At 36.7% G+C, this 18,401-nt stretch overlaps 1 protein-coding gene and 1 non-coding gene across 3 annotated transcripts in view; both read right to left on the bottom strand.

The window, feature by feature from the left end:
* Positions 1-18,401, bottom strand: part of LOC131157546 (uncharacterized) — an 82,471-nt gene that overhangs the window by 42,009 nt on the left and 22,061 nt on the right. Inside the window, exons 2-3 of one of the 2 annotated variants that reach the window (XM_058111784.1) lie at positions 3,460-3,522; positions 3,037-3,173 (exon numbers count right to left, since the gene is read on the bottom strand). In XM_058111784.1, coding sequence (XP_057967767.1) covers positions 3,037-3,173; positions 3,460-3,522 — 200 coding nt within the window. The remainder of the gene's footprint in view (positions 1-3,036; positions 3,174-3,459; positions 3,523-18,401) is intronic. The other variant, XM_058111785.1, reaches the window with a different exon arrangement.
* Positions 13,125-13,231, bottom strand: LOC131159045 (small nucleolar RNA R71). The gene has a single exon (XR_009137660.1). It is a non-coding gene; the product is annotated as a small nucleolar RNA R71 (small nucleolar RNA).

The following is an 18,401-nucleotide window of genomic DNA, read 5'->3' as shown; positions in this document are numbered from 1 at the left end:
TATAACAAATGCGACAGAAAAACTTGATGAAAAGACACAAGTTATCCTCTCCAGGTAAAAGTTTCAGGCACGGAATAGGAACAAAAAAATCAAGGACAGCAAACTAATAATTTTGTCCACCTTGTTCACATTAAGATTCCCAGAAAATGAAAATGATAGAGAATTCCCCTATAAAGAACAAAACAAAGCAATTAGAGCATCACAGATGTGAGAAAGAAAAATTCAAGGAAACAAAGCATCTGAGAAGTATCTCCATCAAGTGAGTAGAAAGAAAAGATGAGAAGTTTCAAATACAAACTACCAAAGAGTAGCATAAATGCTCCTCCTGGCATTGCACCATCGATGAAGACCATAATACTCTTAATAACCATGTGCCAAAGGGAATTTTATTTCTAAAGGAAACCTCCACAACAAGTTCACCACACAGAAATGTTTTTAGATGCCAATATCCTAAGAGTCTAAGACCCAAACCCCCATCTGCCTTGGACCCTCTCACCACCACCCAGCCAACTAAGCAGTCCCTCTTCCCATTGATCATGCCAGACTAAAAAAAAATATCCCATCCTCCTCTCCAACATCTCATCAAGACCAAGAGGGATCCTATGAAGAGACCCAAAAAAAAAAATGGAATACTCAGGAGACAAGCATTAAAAAGTGTAATGCAATCCAGCGAATCCTCCAAGGAAATGTAAGCTTACTTCCAACCCTCTAAATCTCTTGCCAACATGTACCACCAAGGATCCAAAAGAAATTGATATAGGAGTACTCCCTGAAGACCAAAGTAGAGTAGGGCAAAACCAAACAACCCACTAAAGAACTAACATTTCTATGTCATACCGACAAAAATAACCCCTACTATGCCACTCTTAGACATGCAAATCTTCAAGCCCAAAATTTTCACAAAAATTTTTATAAAGCAAAAACTTTTTGAATATTCACAACATTTTCCTCCAAGAAAAAAAAAATGGCATTATCTGCAAACTGAAGATCGGAAACCTCCACTGCATCTCTACCAACCCTAAACCCCTTAATACCATCTACCACTAGAGCATGCAGAATCATCCAACTCAGAACATCAACCTCCATGGAAAACAAGAATGAGAACAAAGGTACCTCTTTAAAAAGCCCACGAGAGGCTTGAAACCACTCTAGGTTAACCATAAAAGCATAAATGCAAAATAGTTGGAGAAGGCTGGAACCCTCAATACATTTCTCCAAACTAGCCCAAAACTCTTCCTCTCCAACACCTATCCCATAATTCCCAACATAACCACATATAAGTTTCTTTCAAAGTCAATTTAAAAGCTATATCTCGACCATCCCTTCTATAAGTATCATCTACCACTTCATTAGCAATCAAAATGACATCAGGAATTGTGGAGGGGTTCTTATGAAGGGAGGATAGCTTTGTTGTAGACAAGTAAGAGGGCCCAAAAAGGAGGGCTAGGCAACTCCCAAAAAGCACAAGCGTGGATTTTGGCAAGTGAAGATATTCTAATGGTTGAAGGGTTTCCCTGAACTAGCGGGAGTCCAAAGTGGAGGATGAGAGAATGAGAGAGATTGAGAGATTATGATGGTTCAAGTGTCCAAAGGACCCCCCCCCCCCTTTTAACAATAATCAAGTGCTATTTATAGAAGAGAGACAAAACGTTGCAAGGCTTCATCTTCCAATAATAGATTGACCTATCATGCCTCAAATGATGTAAAATATGTACCTTTGAGCAAATCTAGCAATGAGATATGGCTTCATATGAGAAGAAATAAAAAGGAAACACGTCACAAATGACACCAGATGCTTAAGCAACTTGAGAAAAGGTTAAAGGGGTAGGCCCTAGAAAACTTTGAATTGAGTCCACCGAGCCAAAACTCTTCCTAAGACCAAGTTTGGTATAGACCCCACCATGTGTCTTTATGGCCAATCCCAGCACATGTCGTCAATATTGACCTCCTACAAAATGCATACATAATATAATTAATATTTAATTTAATTAATACGTACATGCAAGTTTGATGTTGATCAATTCAACAATCTAGGACATTTATAGTAATCAACTTATACAGAAAGCACCTTAGCCAAAATATTATCAAGACTAGAGATGTAGAGTAGTACAAAAAGAAGAGAGACATAGGAGAGAGAGAGAGAGAGAGGAAAGAGAAGAAAAGGATAAGAAAGAGAGAAAGGAGAAGAAGGAGAGATGCAGTGAATGTATGGAGATGGATAGCGAGAACTAGACATAAACAAAGGTGGAAAGTCTCTGATTCAAGTTCAATTGTTCAAATTGCACAACTGAATGTTCCACACACATATAGAACACTTACGCAACCTAGAATTAAAGTGAAGCTTATATTTATAGAGTAGCCCCTATAAAGCTAAAAATTACTAGCTAAAAATTACTAAAAGACATAATTCCCAAATAATATATACGTCCTAACTTCTCAAGCCTGTGCTTGAAATGGGTGTGCAACTACGTGGCCTATGTGGCAATGACAGTCCTCCGTTAACTAGCGACTAAACTAATCAAACCTACAATCCACCTTACAAAAGCATTCTTTCTTAGGAACAAGAGCAATGATAATCATTTATTTGAAATTTATAGTGCATTTTCCAACATTAACTACACAAAAAGTACTTCTTTAAGAGTTTCCATGTAAGGAAAAAGATGAAGCGCACACAAATACTTCAGGCTTTTGAATATGCAATGTTAAAATAAATAAATAAAGCTTAATATAAAGGAATAAAAACAATTTTTTTTTTAAGTTTGTCATTTCCTAACTGCTTGGTGTCCCACATTATTTTAGGATTTGTGCTGCCTGTGCACCTATATCATACCATAGCCATGCCCCAGGCCATGTTTCCCAAAAGAAGGGGAAGTTGCTAGGAATTCTCTACTCCATTAAGCACAGCTGCAACAAACAAGATATTTGCAAAGAAAAAAAAACAAGACAAAGAATTCTAATAGATGGAATCCATAAGCCATTTCATTTAAGATTGACAAAAATATGAAAAAACAGCAAAATATAATGTAGATAAGTTACCTCCGCTTTTCCTGCAATTCCAAAATTCAAGTGACACTGCACCATTTTCAACAGAAAGCAAGCTAGAAGCACTTTCTTTTCTTAACTTAGGATCATCATATCGTGCTCCAGCTATTGTCCAAACTCTTGATATAAGCCTACATGGACAATTAAGATTCCAAATCAAACCATAAAACAGTTTCCTTATTATTACTTTGCTTTTTCCAAAGGACTCCTTCAAGAATTTGAGTTCACTAGTTATGCTTGGATAGACAAGTGGCACATAAATTAGATGATGATGAACATATGGACCCATATGAGATAAAATAAAATGCAATAAACTGGAAGCATAGGTTATAAAATTAAATGCACATATGTAGAAAATAAATCGAAAGAAAAACTTGACATGAAGATATTTGCATAAAATTTTAATCAGAAAATGACCTGGGTTTTAATAAGTGCAACAACCGATGACGCCTTTCTTCGGGAATATCTCCAATTTTTTTCCTAAATATCCAAAAATAATTTTGAAAAAATGTAAAACGCATGATCAAATTAACTTCAATTGGACACTATAGGAAGTTATTGCAAAGATATATCTGCACTTGTGTATGTATATGTGTGTGTATTGCACGTTGTATGATAATCTAAAAACAACGTTAACATTAACAATTCTGCCAACTTGTGCAAATCGCCAGAAAATATTGGCATAAAAGGCACAAACTGTAATTTTTAGCTAAGCAAGATGACCTGGCATATAGAATAAATATTCTATAGCCCTTGAAAAATTGAGAAGATTCAGTTTTTGTCACACACTGCTTCTTAAGACTACCCTCACAAACACTTTCTCTAATCCTGTATGACTACCCTAAAAAACATAGCTTCTAAGATACAAATAGTTAGTATGGATTAAGCAACTAATAAAGCATACTCCATGATCCATGCTCGAGTCTAATTTTTTGTTTGCTGATCACGAGTAAAGTTCATCATCACAGTTCATCACAACTATTTAAGTCACTCTTGATTGATACTGTTCATAGTCAGCTTTTTTATGTGTCATGGCCACACCACAGATCTGTATGCCTCTTTGGGTGAACTACATACCACAAGAAACTTGAAATTTGATGTTCTTAGGGCCATAAATTTGGAGTTTTCCTGGACTGGAACTTAACATCAGACTTTTTTGGCTCCTGCAAATCTACTGCAGAGTTAACTGCCAGTTTGCTGCAATTCTTCCCATGATTGAAGTTGTATGAATGTATTGAATGAAACCCTAGCAGTATTTCAGCTCAAAACAATCAAAGATGCACCATGAGAGCCCAAATAACAAATTTGGTTGACTGGCGTGCTCTGTTTCTGTGTTGATCAAATTCTGATGCCTGGGCAAGCAGTGCATGTGTGATGCTTTGACACAATATCAGTGTCTTATCTCTTTTTTAGAGCCATCTCAGTTAGTGGACCCCTGTTTAGGCAATGTCAGTTTGCTTTTATCCTGTTTCTCTGGTTTGTTTGAGTTCTCTCCTAGATTCCACGAATCCTATGCAAAGTATTATCACTGCCTTTTCACCTCCACAAATTACTACCTGTAAGTTGAATGGTAGTAACCATATGCAGTTAATAGCAGTAATTTCACAAGGGCATACGACTGTTATTTAGACTTCTTTGCGTTGCGCCAAGAAGATAAATCAGTCACAAACAGGTGGTGAAACAGATCTACGAGGAGCTGAATGTGCTTCAACCTGTTACTCCTGATTTAGAGAGACGCAAAAACAAAAAGAACAGATGGTGGCACTCAGGTATTTCACTGGTTTGAACCTGAATTCATTCCAGTGAAATCTCACATCTATGGAGAAGCCAAACTTCCCCAATTTGCAGAAGTTTTTTTCTCGGGTGCTTCTTATTTCTTCTAGAGATCGTCTGTCTAGAGATCATTCTTGTGTGCTCCCAGGTATGGAGAAGTCTGCACTAGTGACATGATGATCACATAGAGCTAACCAATCTGGTGGTGATAGAGGTTTCTGGGGTAATTGTGGCAGTAGGGTTGGATGCAGTAAGGGTCCCTCCGGATATGGTCCATCTCCTCACGTTGATCCAGAACCTAAGACTGTAACAGTGACAAGGATGAATGTGCTAAATTCCTACAGTATCAAACAACCAATAAACATCTCTCCCTACAGCATTGCTGGCCCAGCTATGTAAATTTGTAGCTTCTCTTCAATTCTCCTTCTAGACCCTGGTTTATAGATTAAACTGTTACTGATCATGTCTCAGGTACTTCTAATCTAATTTCTGACCTTCTACACTTCCTAACGTCACTCTTGCCCTTCTAATCTTGTTTCTGACTTTCAACATTCTGACAACTTCTTAATGTCACTCTCATTTATGGATCTTCCACTTCTTTTAGCGGCATTGGGACTGTGAAACCAGAATCTTCCTTTTCTTTATCTTCTGTTTTGTGCGTTACGTTTTTTTTCCATTTAACCTCATCAAAACTAAGTAAAGCATTTACATCGCTCAGTCGCTTCATTTTTTACATTTTCGCCATTTCAGGATTGAAAACCAGGCAGAAGATTGGTTAAGGGAACGAATTCAATAGTCTCTAGTACTTTGACTTATTGCCTTCTCTTGCAGTTTATTCTGCTTTAGTTTCACCATTACAGATTAACCGTCATCTTGGACATCCCTCCTCCGAAAAGTTGAAGAAGTTAGGCTATGTTTGGTTTGTGAAATGCCCTATTCCTAGAAATAGATTAGTTATAATTAGTTACAGTTTTAATAAAAAAAAATGAAAAATAAATAAAAATAAAAAGTTGTTACCATAAAGCGAATAACAATGTCAAATTTTTCATGAATCCATAACAAGGAATATATATTCCAAAATTTCACCATACGAATGTCTATGTCTTTCTTATTACATGTTGGATCAAATAATAACAAATATAAAAGGAATAGCTATGACCTTTATTCAAAATTTTCATTATATTCCATCTTACTCCAAGGAATAGCTATTCTGCAAAACAAACATAAGCTTAGTCCCTTATTTGATCTGTTTGTCATGTCTAGACAAGTCACTTGGAAAGCATCATTCTGTTCTTTCGCCTCCCAAGCCAATAAACATGCCAAGTCCTTTCTATTAGTTCATTCTAATATTTGGAATTTGAGTCATGTTACTTCCAAATTGGGGTTTCAATATTTTGTTACATTTGTGGATTATTGTTCAAGAACCACCTGGCTTTATTTAATGAAAGATCATTCAGATATATTTTCCATCTTCAGCGCTTTTTGGGCTGAAATTTTAGGCTTGGTTCAACTCACCTATTCATATACTTCACAATGACAATGCCCAGGAGTAATTCTTTAAGCCTGCTTATACTTTCACCCCTGATTCAAGTATGGCAGACCTTGTTCTCACACTCCACAACAAAAGAGTTGCTGAAAGAAAAAAGAGGCGTCACATGGATGACGCTTGTTTATTTTCGATATGAATGTTCCAACAACCTTTTGGAGTTATGAGATTCCCATGGCATGTTATCTTATCAGCACGTTCTCCAGCTATTTGCGTGTGTGCGCACACACACAAAAGAAAAGATTTCATTTAAGGAAAAAGTCAGAAGATAAAAAAAATCATCCTAATATAGAATAGAAGCCAAAACCAAAAAGAAAAACAAATGCAACTAATAGCAACAGCCAATCCCGCTGAAGATCCAAAAGATTTTCCTTGAAACAACCAGCTGCAAGTGCCCAATCAGGAAAATGTGACTATCCTATTCCAGAGCAACAATTACGTCAGTCTCTTACCCATAAATTCCTTTCCAAACAAATTCCTCCACAAAATGACAAGAACCGCACATTTCCTCAAATACTAGCATCATTACTCTTGCCCAAACCTATAAAGGAAATAGCCAAGAAATCTTCCACAGACTCTGGACAAATGCAATCCTCTCCAAATAATCCAGACAATCTATTCCACAAACTCTGACTAAGAATGGTGCAGGAAAAGATAGGAACCAAACTCTGACCTGTCAAGGCATAAAGTACAAATGTCTGGGGATAATGCCTTCAAAAGGCACCTACTATGCAGCAGTCAGCAGATTGTTGGTGTTAACTCTATTAAGAACCAACCAACCAAAAATCAGTTGCCTTCATCTTAGAGGGACCTTTAGCCTTCAGTATACTATGATGAAACAAAAATACAAAATGTTAGATCCATTCAATTGGTCAAAAAAAGATTTACAAAAAAAAAAAAAAAATCCTTGAGGAATCCAAACCCACACCTAAACATCCCTCCTATTGGAAGGACGACAACCCTCTGCAATGAAATCAAAGAAGACAGCTCCTCCACCTCCCTATCATTTAAATACCTAAAATCAGAAATCTCAAGAGATACAAGTTACATCAGAAATCATAAAAGAAGAAATGGCATCGTTATGAGCCATGGAAAGACGAAAGAGAAGGAAAACAAATAGATAATGCAGGAAAACTTAATCAGAGATCCTCCCAAAACAAATCAGAGAACCATCACCCACTTTAAACTAGGTAAAAAAAGAACAAAAAAGGGTAAATCTACAAAATAAACCTCCAAGGGCTCAAAAAGAAAAAAAAAATCTACCTACATATGCATATCAATTATTTACCTACAAGCCAAAGTTGCTTCTAATAACATTGTGCCAAAGAAAGTACACCTCAAAGGAAGACCACCATAACCGTATGCCCATTAAGGCAGTGTTTTTGTCCACGCCAACTGGCCAAGACCCAAACCCCCCTCGCCAACAAACAACCTCCCAACTAACCAAATGATCCCTCTTCTCTCTTACCTAAAACCAAAGAAAATCACTCATAACTTTCTAAATTTTTCTCATTAGCTAAACAGGCATTTGAAATACACAAGTACTAAAGAGGCAGAGTACAGAGGCATGCCTGAATTAGGGTGATACAACCACCTAAAGAAACAAAGCACCCGTCCACGGTTCCAACCATCCAAATGCTTAGGCAACTTAGCGACTGTAGGATCCCAAAAAGGTTATGATCTAGGATTACCATGCAAAGGAACTCCTAAGTAAGTCAAAAAGCCAGTCTAAAATGCCATATCCGACTAAGAAGCCAACTCCAAAGACCTATTCAAACTAACATTAATAGCTGCAATTCCACTTACTCCAATTAATATTTAACCCAGAAATCCGCTACTATTTTGTAGGATCGTAACAAAACTCAAGTAATAAGACTCCCTAAGATCATTTGAAATAAGAACAGTGTCATTTGCAAACTGTGGATCAGATAATGCCACCCCTCACTTCTCACACCAATCCCTCCCACAAGCCCTCGATCCACAGCATTATCTATTATTCTACTTGTCACATCAACAACAAGAATGGGCACAAAAGGAGATAGTGGATCCCATTGCCTAAAACACCTCAAAGCCCTAAATCACAAACAGGTTCCCCATTAATTATCAGCAAGAAGGATGCATTAGAAAAACACCCCATCTTGCAAGACTCAGAAAACCCCCTCATCCAAGATTGCTACCCCTCACTAAAATCCTTCTTAACAAAAAGATTATCTGAAAAGTTCCAACACACACGATCATCTGCCTTTCCCAAAATCCAACCCAAAAATAACCCTCTTCTCTTTCCTCCAATGAACCTCCTCCAAAACCTTAATAACTTCTAAAATTGAGTTTAAATTTTGTCTCCCCTAACAAAAGCACTCTATGCCTTAGCAATAATCCTGTACAAACTAGTTACTAAACTAATTGAACAAAAATCAGCTATTTTAATGGACCAACCCTTATTAGGCATTAAAACAGTAAAAGTAGAATCAACACTCTTCCTTGTAACCCTGTTCAAATAAAACTCAATAAAAATCTTCAGCAAATACACCATGACCGCATCCCAACAATCCTAAAGAAAGCCATTTAAAACAATCCACACCCAAGGCCTTATCCCTCTCCATCTCAAAAATTCCAGCTAAAACACCAAGGCATTAGAAATAGGATTCTAGTCCAAGTCCTCAAACATAGACCAACAACCATACTCTTTGTTGTTACCTATTTTTGTCCAAGATAATTCCGGACCCAATGTTTTATTTTTTTTATTTTTATTTTTTGTGATAGCAAAAGAAGGTATACTAGACAAAGAGAAGGTACAATGTTAGGAGGCAAGGAATCCACCAAAAAAGAAACATGAAAAAAAAAAAAAAAAAAAAAAACAAACAAACAAAGGAAAAAACGCTCGCAAAATAAAACTAGACAATTTTAGAATAGGAATCCCTTTTTCAAACCCTTTCCGTAATAGTTTATTGAGATCTTCAAATTTGCTAATTCCCTTGGTCCCTTCATCTTTCAAATTTTAGCACCATCCATACACACTTCATTTCCTCTAATGCCGCTCAATTTTAAATTCATTTTATCCAAAAGATTTTGTGCTTCTAAATTTATCTTAGGAATCTCCACCATAGGTGTAGGCAGAAAATTCCATCCCTGCACTGAAACTTGTTCACCAACCCATCATTATCAAAAAATAAAAAGACCCACCAAACCTTCCAATCGGGGAGGATGAACATATGATAAATCCCCTATTTCATCTCAGGAATTAAAAAGGTACCCATATTGTTCTCAAATCTCATCCAATAGCAACCTCCCACCACATTCAAACTCACTAATATCTTCATTCTCTGATTCTGAAAAATCCCCCCATTTCTTTATTAGTCTCATTACTACATCCAGCCCTCTTCTTAGCATTTGGGTCTTCTACAATAATACAAACTCTCCTTTAGAATTTCTACTTAGTAACTTTGGCACTGGCTCACCTGAAATTTCTTTCTTTCCTTCAAATTTTTTTTTTCTTTTCAGCACCCATAAAAGCCGCCCTCCTACCAGCACAAACTTTATTTCCTTATTTCCATCAAATCTATCGGCACTAAAATGACCAACTAACAGATTTCTACCAAACCCAGCTTCTTCTTTTTTATTCCTTCCACACCAACTTCTACTACCTCTTCAAAACTTGACATAGTTTTAGCAACACCATCTTGTTTTGAAACTAAGCTGCTAGAATTCTTGAATTTGATTATTATACTGAGTCGTATCTTGGGAGTTTAGATGCTGGCTTTGGATTCCAATATCAGGATTTTTAGAGACCTCCTCTCCTATATTCAATTCTCAATATCCAAGAGCAAAATTTTGTACTTTCCCTTTACTAGGAACCAATAAGGAAGTAGAAGTACTTGAGTCACCATTACTGTTGGCTTGGGCCATAATACTAGGGGTGAGCATAATTCAGTTAAAACCGCATTAACCGCACAAATTCAGTCAGTCCGGTTTACTTAAAAATTTATTCGGTTCGGTTTGGTTATCATTTTAATTGAAATTCTTTTTTCGATTTTCCGTTCGGTTTTTGAGTTTAATATATTCAGGTAACCAAATTAACCAAACAGTATAAATTAATAATAAATAACTATATATATTAAAATATTTTATATATTGTATTTTGATTAGGCGTCAAATTTGCGTAATAAAATATTTAAATGCATTAATTAAGTGTTACCGTTTTAATTAAATACTTAACTATGTCCATTATTTTAATCATTGAGCTCATTTGATAATTTTAAGGTAATTATCCTATTTTTACCAAAAATTTACGGATACTCGCGTTTTATTATTGCAGGATAATTTTTGGACATTAAATTTGAAATTCAAGTGTACGTGGGTCGTGCGTGAGAGAAACCGTGTACGTGAGGCATGCACATGACCGTACCACACACGCATTTGTTTGAAGCCGTGTGTGCGTGTAAAGTTGAAGAGACCGGGCCATGCATGCGTGAGCATTAAAGAGCTACTCAAGGTTGGAAGCACATGCATGCAGTGACAAGACCACGTGAGTTTTGGAGGAGCAAAAGAGAGGCCAAGAAGTGGGCTGCCATGACAAGACCGTGCCATGCAAAAGAAGCTGGGCCGGTTGCATGAGTTCACGTGAGCAGGGCCGTGTCGGTAGGTGAGCTGGGCCTTCTCTCCTGGGCTGTGCGCTGGGCTTGGCACTGGGGGCAGCCGTATACATTCAAAATGCAAGGCAAGCCCGTGAGCTTCCTGTTGTGACCACATGATTGCCATACGTGAAGACTTGAAAGCCGAATTGGGGGCTGCTAGGGTTGCTTTTGGGGATAATATTATTAGTTTTTCATAGGGTTTGGGAAGGCTTTTTAGGTCTTGTTTTTGGGGCTTTAGGGCAACTTTTTAGAGGAGTGCTTTGGAGGGGAGTTTGGGGGAGTAGCGCTGCACAAGAGGGGAGGCAGCAGCCTTGCTGCTGTGCAAACTCCTCACGGCTACTCTCTCTCTCTCTCTCTCTCTCTCTCTCTCTTGTTTCTTTATTTTAATGTTTGTTTTAATACATTGTTTGATTAGTTTTATAGTTGGATTGAATTATTTTTTACTTTATTGTTTGAGTGGTTTATTAGATTAATTAATTTCTTGTCTCTTAGTTTGTTATTTGAATGCTTCAAGGTTGAATTAACTTGTTGTTTTAATTTAGTATACATTTATTCTAATGTTTGGAATGATTCTATGTTGGATTAATAGTTCTTTTAGCTTTAGTATACGTGTAATTTAGTGTTCTTTTAATTTCTTGTCTTTTATTTTATTGTTGCAATGATTTATTGTGGAATTAATTTGATCCGAAAATTTCGGATTGCAAACATGAGTGGCTAAATTCTACAACTTGGGTTGTGGTTCTATGTCGGTTGCTTTCCATGATTTGTTAGGTTTCCTTCGATGTTATTGCTTAACCTTAATTGGCTAAAACCAAAAATTGAAGGCATCATTGATAAATCACTTGCTCTTATTTCTTATTTTGTTGTTGACGTTAGGCACAACAAAACCTTGATTTAATCTAAGATTTTCATCAATTAATTTTTACATGAATTTCGGTTGATGCTTAGTGAGAGTATTTATTTAGTTCCATTGGGACGTGGCAAATTTAATCGAGCTTAGGTTTGAATTTTTCATCTTATTAATGCCCTGATTGGATTAACAAGAAGAGGAGCATAGACGAGGAAATTAGAAAATAGTGGAAGCAAAAGGACGTTAAACCCGTAACCCAAGTGTTTGATATATTGTTTTAGTGAATCTGTTTTGTTTTGGTTGCGCTATTGGATTTACATTTTTGGAATCTTGGTAAAAGTTCAATCTCATTTTAGCATTTTCTCGAGTACTTTCCATTTTGTTTATTGTTTTCATAAACATATAAAATTCAAAAAGAATTTCACATAGCATTTTACATCAACAGTTTTTTACTAAACTTTCACAAATACTTTGATAATCAGTGGTCCCTGTAGAATACAATCTTGGACTTATCCTTAATACAATTTGACACTTCTACACTTGGAAGCACAATTCAAAGCGAGTCAAGTTTTTGGCACCATTGTCGGGGACCATTTGGTGTCATCAGAGTATTATGCTGATTATAGAGAGGGTGTTTATGGAGCTATGAACGTCTTCACAGCCTGGGTGATATCTACTTCCTCTCCTTTAACCTATTTGCTTTTATTTTATTTTTTTCTTTTTGTTAAAATCTGTTTTTATTTTATTTCATTTATACTGAGTTTGTATGTCTGGTTGGGCTAGAGACAACACATTTAGATTGGTTAGGGCAGAATCATAAATCTCATCATCGAGTGCATATGTTTCACGTAATTCACTTGAATCATCATCTGACACTCATAGCATCATGGCTGAAAATGAACATCATGATAGGGAAAACCCTAACAAGACCCTTAGAGAATACTTGCAGCCTGTTAGGACCAGCACCCCATCTTGCATTATTCAACCTTTGAATGCAAATGCTTTCAATTTTAAACCCGAGATGATTCCATTGCTACCACACTTTCATGGGATGGAATCTGAAAACCCCTATTTGCATATCAAAGAGTTTGAAGAAGTGTGCTCCACATTCATGGATAGAACATACACTGAAGAGGTTATAAGATTAAAACTGTTTCCATTTTCCTTAAAAGACAAGGCTAAGACCTAGTTGAATTCCTTAAGACCAAGATCCATTGGGACTTGGCAAGAAATGCAAACCGAGTTTTTAAAGAAATTTTTTCCAATCAATAGAACCAATGCCTTGAAAAGACAAATTATGATTTTTTGCCAAAAGGATGTGGAAACATTTTATCATTGTTGGGAACGTTTCAAAGACCTTTTAAATGCATGTCCTCACCATGAATATGAGAATTGGAGGGTTATTGGTTTTTTCTACAAGGGGTTGCAACCAAAAATGAGGCAATTTGTAGAAACCATGTGCAATGTGAGTTTTTCAACAAAGAGCCCGAGGAAGCTTTTGACTATTTTGATTATTTGGCTGAAAAACACCCAATCTTTGGACGTCTCTGATGTGTATAATGGATCTGAAAAGCAAAAATGTGTTAGTGGGGGTGGTAAATATCAATTGAATAAATTGATGATTTAAATGCTAGGCTTGCATTGATTTCTAAAAGGTTAGATTCCATTGAGCTTAAGAAAATAAATGAAATGCTTATTACCATCAACTTCTGAAAAATGCAGCATATGTGAGGATCCAGGGAATGTGACTAATGCATGCCCAACAATTCTTACTTTTAAGGAAGTTTTGCTTGATCAATCTAACCCAGTACATATGGTTTCTAAGAATTCTTCTGTACCCTATTCTAATACTTACAATGCAAGTTGGAGAAGTCATCCAAATTTTAGCTGGAAAAATAACCAAGTGAGGCCATCTACACAGGGACAAAGTTAATATACACCTTATGCAGCAGCTGGCCAAGGCTCGAGACCCTCTCATTTTGCAAATCAGCCTCCTCCAATGCAGAGAAGGGGAATGGAAGACACCATACAACAGCTAACTGTAAGCTTGCAACAGTTTATGCAGAGTCAGAGCACGATCAACAACCAAAACTCCCAGGCCATCAATGACATCAGAGGGACCCTCACTAAAGTAACCACTACTCTAAGTAGCCAAGAGAAGGGAAAATTCCCAACTCAACCCCAACCCAATCCACAAGGGCAAAGTCAATCCTCTCAGAATACTGGTTAAGGGGGCAATGTGAAATCAGTGAAAGCTATTACAACCTTGAGGAATGGTAAGGTTTTGGGTGACCCTGCCCATAGTGCAAGAAGTTTAGGTAAAAAGGCTAACCCTCCTCTAGATAGTGGTGAGTCAAGCACTTTAAATTTAAATAATGATGCATGTCTCATGCCTGCACCTTTTCCACAGCGTTTGCTTTCTTTGCACAAGGAAAAACAGCATGCTGAAATCCTAGAAATTTTCAAGCAAGTTAGGATTAACATTCCACTTCTTGATGCTATAAAACAAATTCTTGCTTATGCTAAGTTTCTAAAGGATTTATGCACTGTGAAACGCAAACTAAATGTGCAGAAAAAGGCTTTCCTCACTGAGTAAGTTAGTGCTATTATTCAAAATCACACACCACCTAAGTACAAGGATCCTAGGTCACCTACTATTTCATGTGTCATTGGAAATTCTAAGATTGGGCAGGCCTTGCTAGACTTAGGTGCAGGGCTCAATTTGCTACCTTATAGTGTGTATGAACAATTGGGGCTAGGGGAATTAAAAGCCACTTCAATCATTTTGCAAGTTGCTGATAGATACATAAAACTTCCTAAGGATATTGTTGAGGACGTCTTGGTCCAAGTAGATAAATTTTATTACCCTGTGGATTTTGTGGTATTGGATATGAAAGTGTCATCCCACGCAAATTCTTCACCAACTGTGATTTTAGGAAGACCATTCCTAGAAACTTCTAATGCCATAATTAATTGTAGGAGTGGTGTTTTAAAATTGAGTTTTGGGAATATGACTTTAGAACTAAATATCTTTAATTTGTGTAGGAAACCTCAAGAACTTGAAGACATTCAAGAAGTCAATGCATTGGAATCCCTAATTGCCGACACTCCTTGGTTAAATCATAATTGTGATGAGCAGTGGGAGGCTTTAGTCTCCCTTGATTTAACTGAGTCCACTAACCATTTTTCTTCTCTTTGTGCTGCATGAGCTTCAAATGAGATGCAGTGGAAGCTCAAATTTGAGCCACTACCAGCAATACAAACCCCAGCACAACCATCCAATGAAAAGACCCCAGTGCTAGAATTAAAGCCACTGCCATCGGAGCTGAAATACACCTACCTTGGACCCAAGAAATTGTTTCCAATGGTGATTTTTGCATTGCTGACTCCTGATCAAGAGAGTAAGTTGTTAAGAATTTTGACACAACATAAATTAGCCATTGGCTGGTCCATTGCTGACATCAAAGGTATAAGTCCTCTTATTTGTACACATAGGACATATTTGGAAGAGGATTCAAAACCCTCTAGAGAGATGCAAAGGAGACTAAACCCCACAATGAAGGAAGTGGTAAAAAAAGAAATCTTGAATTTGTTAGACATAGGCATCATATATCCAATCGCTGACAGCAAATGGGTTAGTCCAACACAAGTTGTTCCAAAAAAATCTGGTATAACTGTGGTAGAAAATGATAAGGGAGAATTGGTGCCTACTAGAGAGACCACAGGCTGTAGGATGTGTGTAGACTATAGGAAATTAAATGCCGCCTCTAGGAAGTATCATTTTCCTTTGCCTTTCCTTGACCAGGTTTTAGAAAAAGTGGCGGGGCATGAATATTACTGTTTTTTAGATAGATTCTCCAGTTATTATCAAATAGAAATAACCCTTGAGGATCAAGAGAAGACTACCTTCACTTGTCCTTTTGGGACTTTTGCCTTCAGGAGAATGTCATTTAGGCTATGTAACGCCCCGGCTACTTTTCAAAGATGCATGCAAAGCATTTTCAGCAACTTGATTGAGGACAATGTAGAGGTTTTTGTGGAAGACTTTTCAGTTTATGGGAAAACATTTGATGCATGTTTGTCTAATTTACAAGTTGTCTTGAAAATATGTGAAAAAAAAAAATGTTATTAAATTGGAAAAAATGCCACTTCATGGTACAACAAGGGATAGTTTTGGGGCACATTGTATCTTCATAGGGCATAGAGGTAGATAAAGCTAAAGTAGACTTAATTTCAAATTTGTCTGCACCTAAAAATGTGAAAGATGTTAGCTATTTTTTAGGGCATGTTGGTTTTTATAGAAGGTTCATAAGGAATTTTAGCTTTATCTATAAACCTCTTTGCAAATTTTAATGCATGATGTTAAATTTGAATAGACCAAAGAGCGTCAAAATGGTTTTGATGAGCTGAAAACATTTCTCACCACTGCACCTATCATTCAGCCTCCTGACTAGTCACTTCCTTTTGAATTAATGTGTGATGCAAGTGACTCTGCTGTGGGGGCTGTACTTGGACAACAAAGAGATAAACTGTCATATGTCATGTACTATGCTAGTAAGACTTTAAATGTTGCACAAAATAACTATTCCACCACAGAAAAAGAATTACTAGCTATAGTCTTTGCATTGGACAAGTTTAGATCATATCTTCTTGGTTTGCCAGTCATAATATTCACTGACCATGCAGCTCTGAAATTTTTATTGTCAAAAAAGGACACCAAGCCAAGGTTGATAAGATGGATACTCCTGCAACAAGAATTTGATCTCACAATAAAAGACAAAAAGGGAGTGAAAAATGTGGTGGCGGATCATCTTTCTCGGCTTACACTTGAAGTTTCTGAGAAGTTTCCTTTAATTTCTGATTATTTTCCTGATGAACAATTATTTGCATTTGAATATTTACCATGGCATGCTGATCTTGTGAATTTCTTGGTAAAAGGAAAACTCCACCTCGTTGGAATGCTCAGGATATCAAAAGGTTGAAAGCTGAAGCTAAGAATTTCTTTTACGATGATCCCTACCTCTTTAAATATCGTTCGAATCAAATCATTAGGAAGTGTGTGCCTACTAATGAAATTTCTGGTGTCTTAAATTTTTGCCATATAGAAGCTTGTGGTGGGCATTTTTCAGCCCACAAAACAGTGGCTAAAGTTCTTCAAAGTGGATTTTATTGGCCAACTATGTTCAAGGATGCTTTTAGTTTCTATAAAGCTTGTGAACCTTGTCAAAAAGTTAGGAGGAATCACTAGGAAAACATGATGCCTATGCAACCTATACTAGTGATTGAAATTTTTTATTGTTGGGGAATAGATTTCATGGGACCATTTCCTTCTTTTTATAGATATTTATACAATTTGGTTGCTGTTGATTATGTTTCTAAGTGGGTTGAGGCAGTCCCTTGCAGATCTAATGACCATCAAGTTGTGATAAAAATTTTAAAAGAAAACATTTTTGCAAGGTTTGGCATGCCTAAAGCCATAATCAATGATAAGGGCACCCATTTTTGTAACAAGCATTTTTCAGCCTTATTAAAGAAGTTTGATATCCATCACAAAATTTCTACTTCCTATCACCCTCAAACCAATGGACAAGCTGAATTAGCAAATGGGAAAATTCAAAACATCCTTGAGAAAACTGTTAGCCCAAACAAGAAGGATTGGTCTTTGAGATTGTCTGATGGCTTGTGGGCCTATAAAACAACCTTTAAAACCATTTTGGGCATGTCTCCATATAGATTAGTGTATGGTAAGGCTTGCCATTTGCCTGTAGAGCTGGAACATAGGGCGTTTTGGGCCATTAAGCAATGTAATTTTAACATTGATGAAGCAGGTTGTGTGAGAAAATTGCAGTTGTCTAAATTGGATGAGTTGAGGATGGATGCTTACAACAATTCTAAATTTTCCAAGGAAAGAATGAAGAACTTCCATGATAAACACATTCAACGTAAGACTTTTGAGCCTGATCAACAAGTGTTATTGTACAACTCTCGATTACACTTGTTTCCTGGTGAGTTAAGGTCTCGGTGGGGTGGGCCTTTTGTGGTAAAAAATGTTTTTCCTCGTGTTATAGAGATTTTGAATCCTCACAATGGTAACGTTTTTAAGGTTAATGGTCAAAGGCTCAAGCCCTTTATCTCTAACTTTGCACCTGAGGAATCTACTCTACATCTGCTTGATCCCACTTAATAAAGTTTTTTTTTTTTTTTTTCATTTGTATTTTTATTTCTCTCATTGTTTTCTTTTGTTCTTCCGTTGTTATTTTTTTATTTTACTTCCTAGGATTGCACTCTTTTCAAAGCTATTCAGGTACTTCTTTTTCCTCTTTCTTGTAATTTTTCTTTTACTTTTTTGTTCGTCTTTTGGTTGTTTTACTTTTCTTTTAACTGCTCTCTTTGGGTAAATTCTTTCATTTCTCTTGCATCATTGAGGACAATGCTACATTCTAGTTAGGGGGGTGGAAGAGAATTTACTTTTTTGTTCGCATGCTTTAAACATATGTTGGTCTACTTTGGGAAAGTGTTGGTATTGAGCTCAAAGCATGCTGAATTCCTTATTTGT

Source organism: Malania oleifera, chromosome 6, assembly GCF_029873635.1.
Source record: "Malania oleifera isolate guangnan ecotype guangnan chromosome 6, ASM2987363v1, whole genome shotgun sequence".
Taxonomy (NCBI): domain Eukaryota; kingdom Viridiplantae; phylum Streptophyta; class Magnoliopsida; order Santalales; family Ximeniaceae; genus Malania; species Malania oleifera.
The sequence above is the reverse complement of the archived record's forward strand: the minus strand, read 5'-3'. Positions and strand labels throughout refer to the sequence as shown.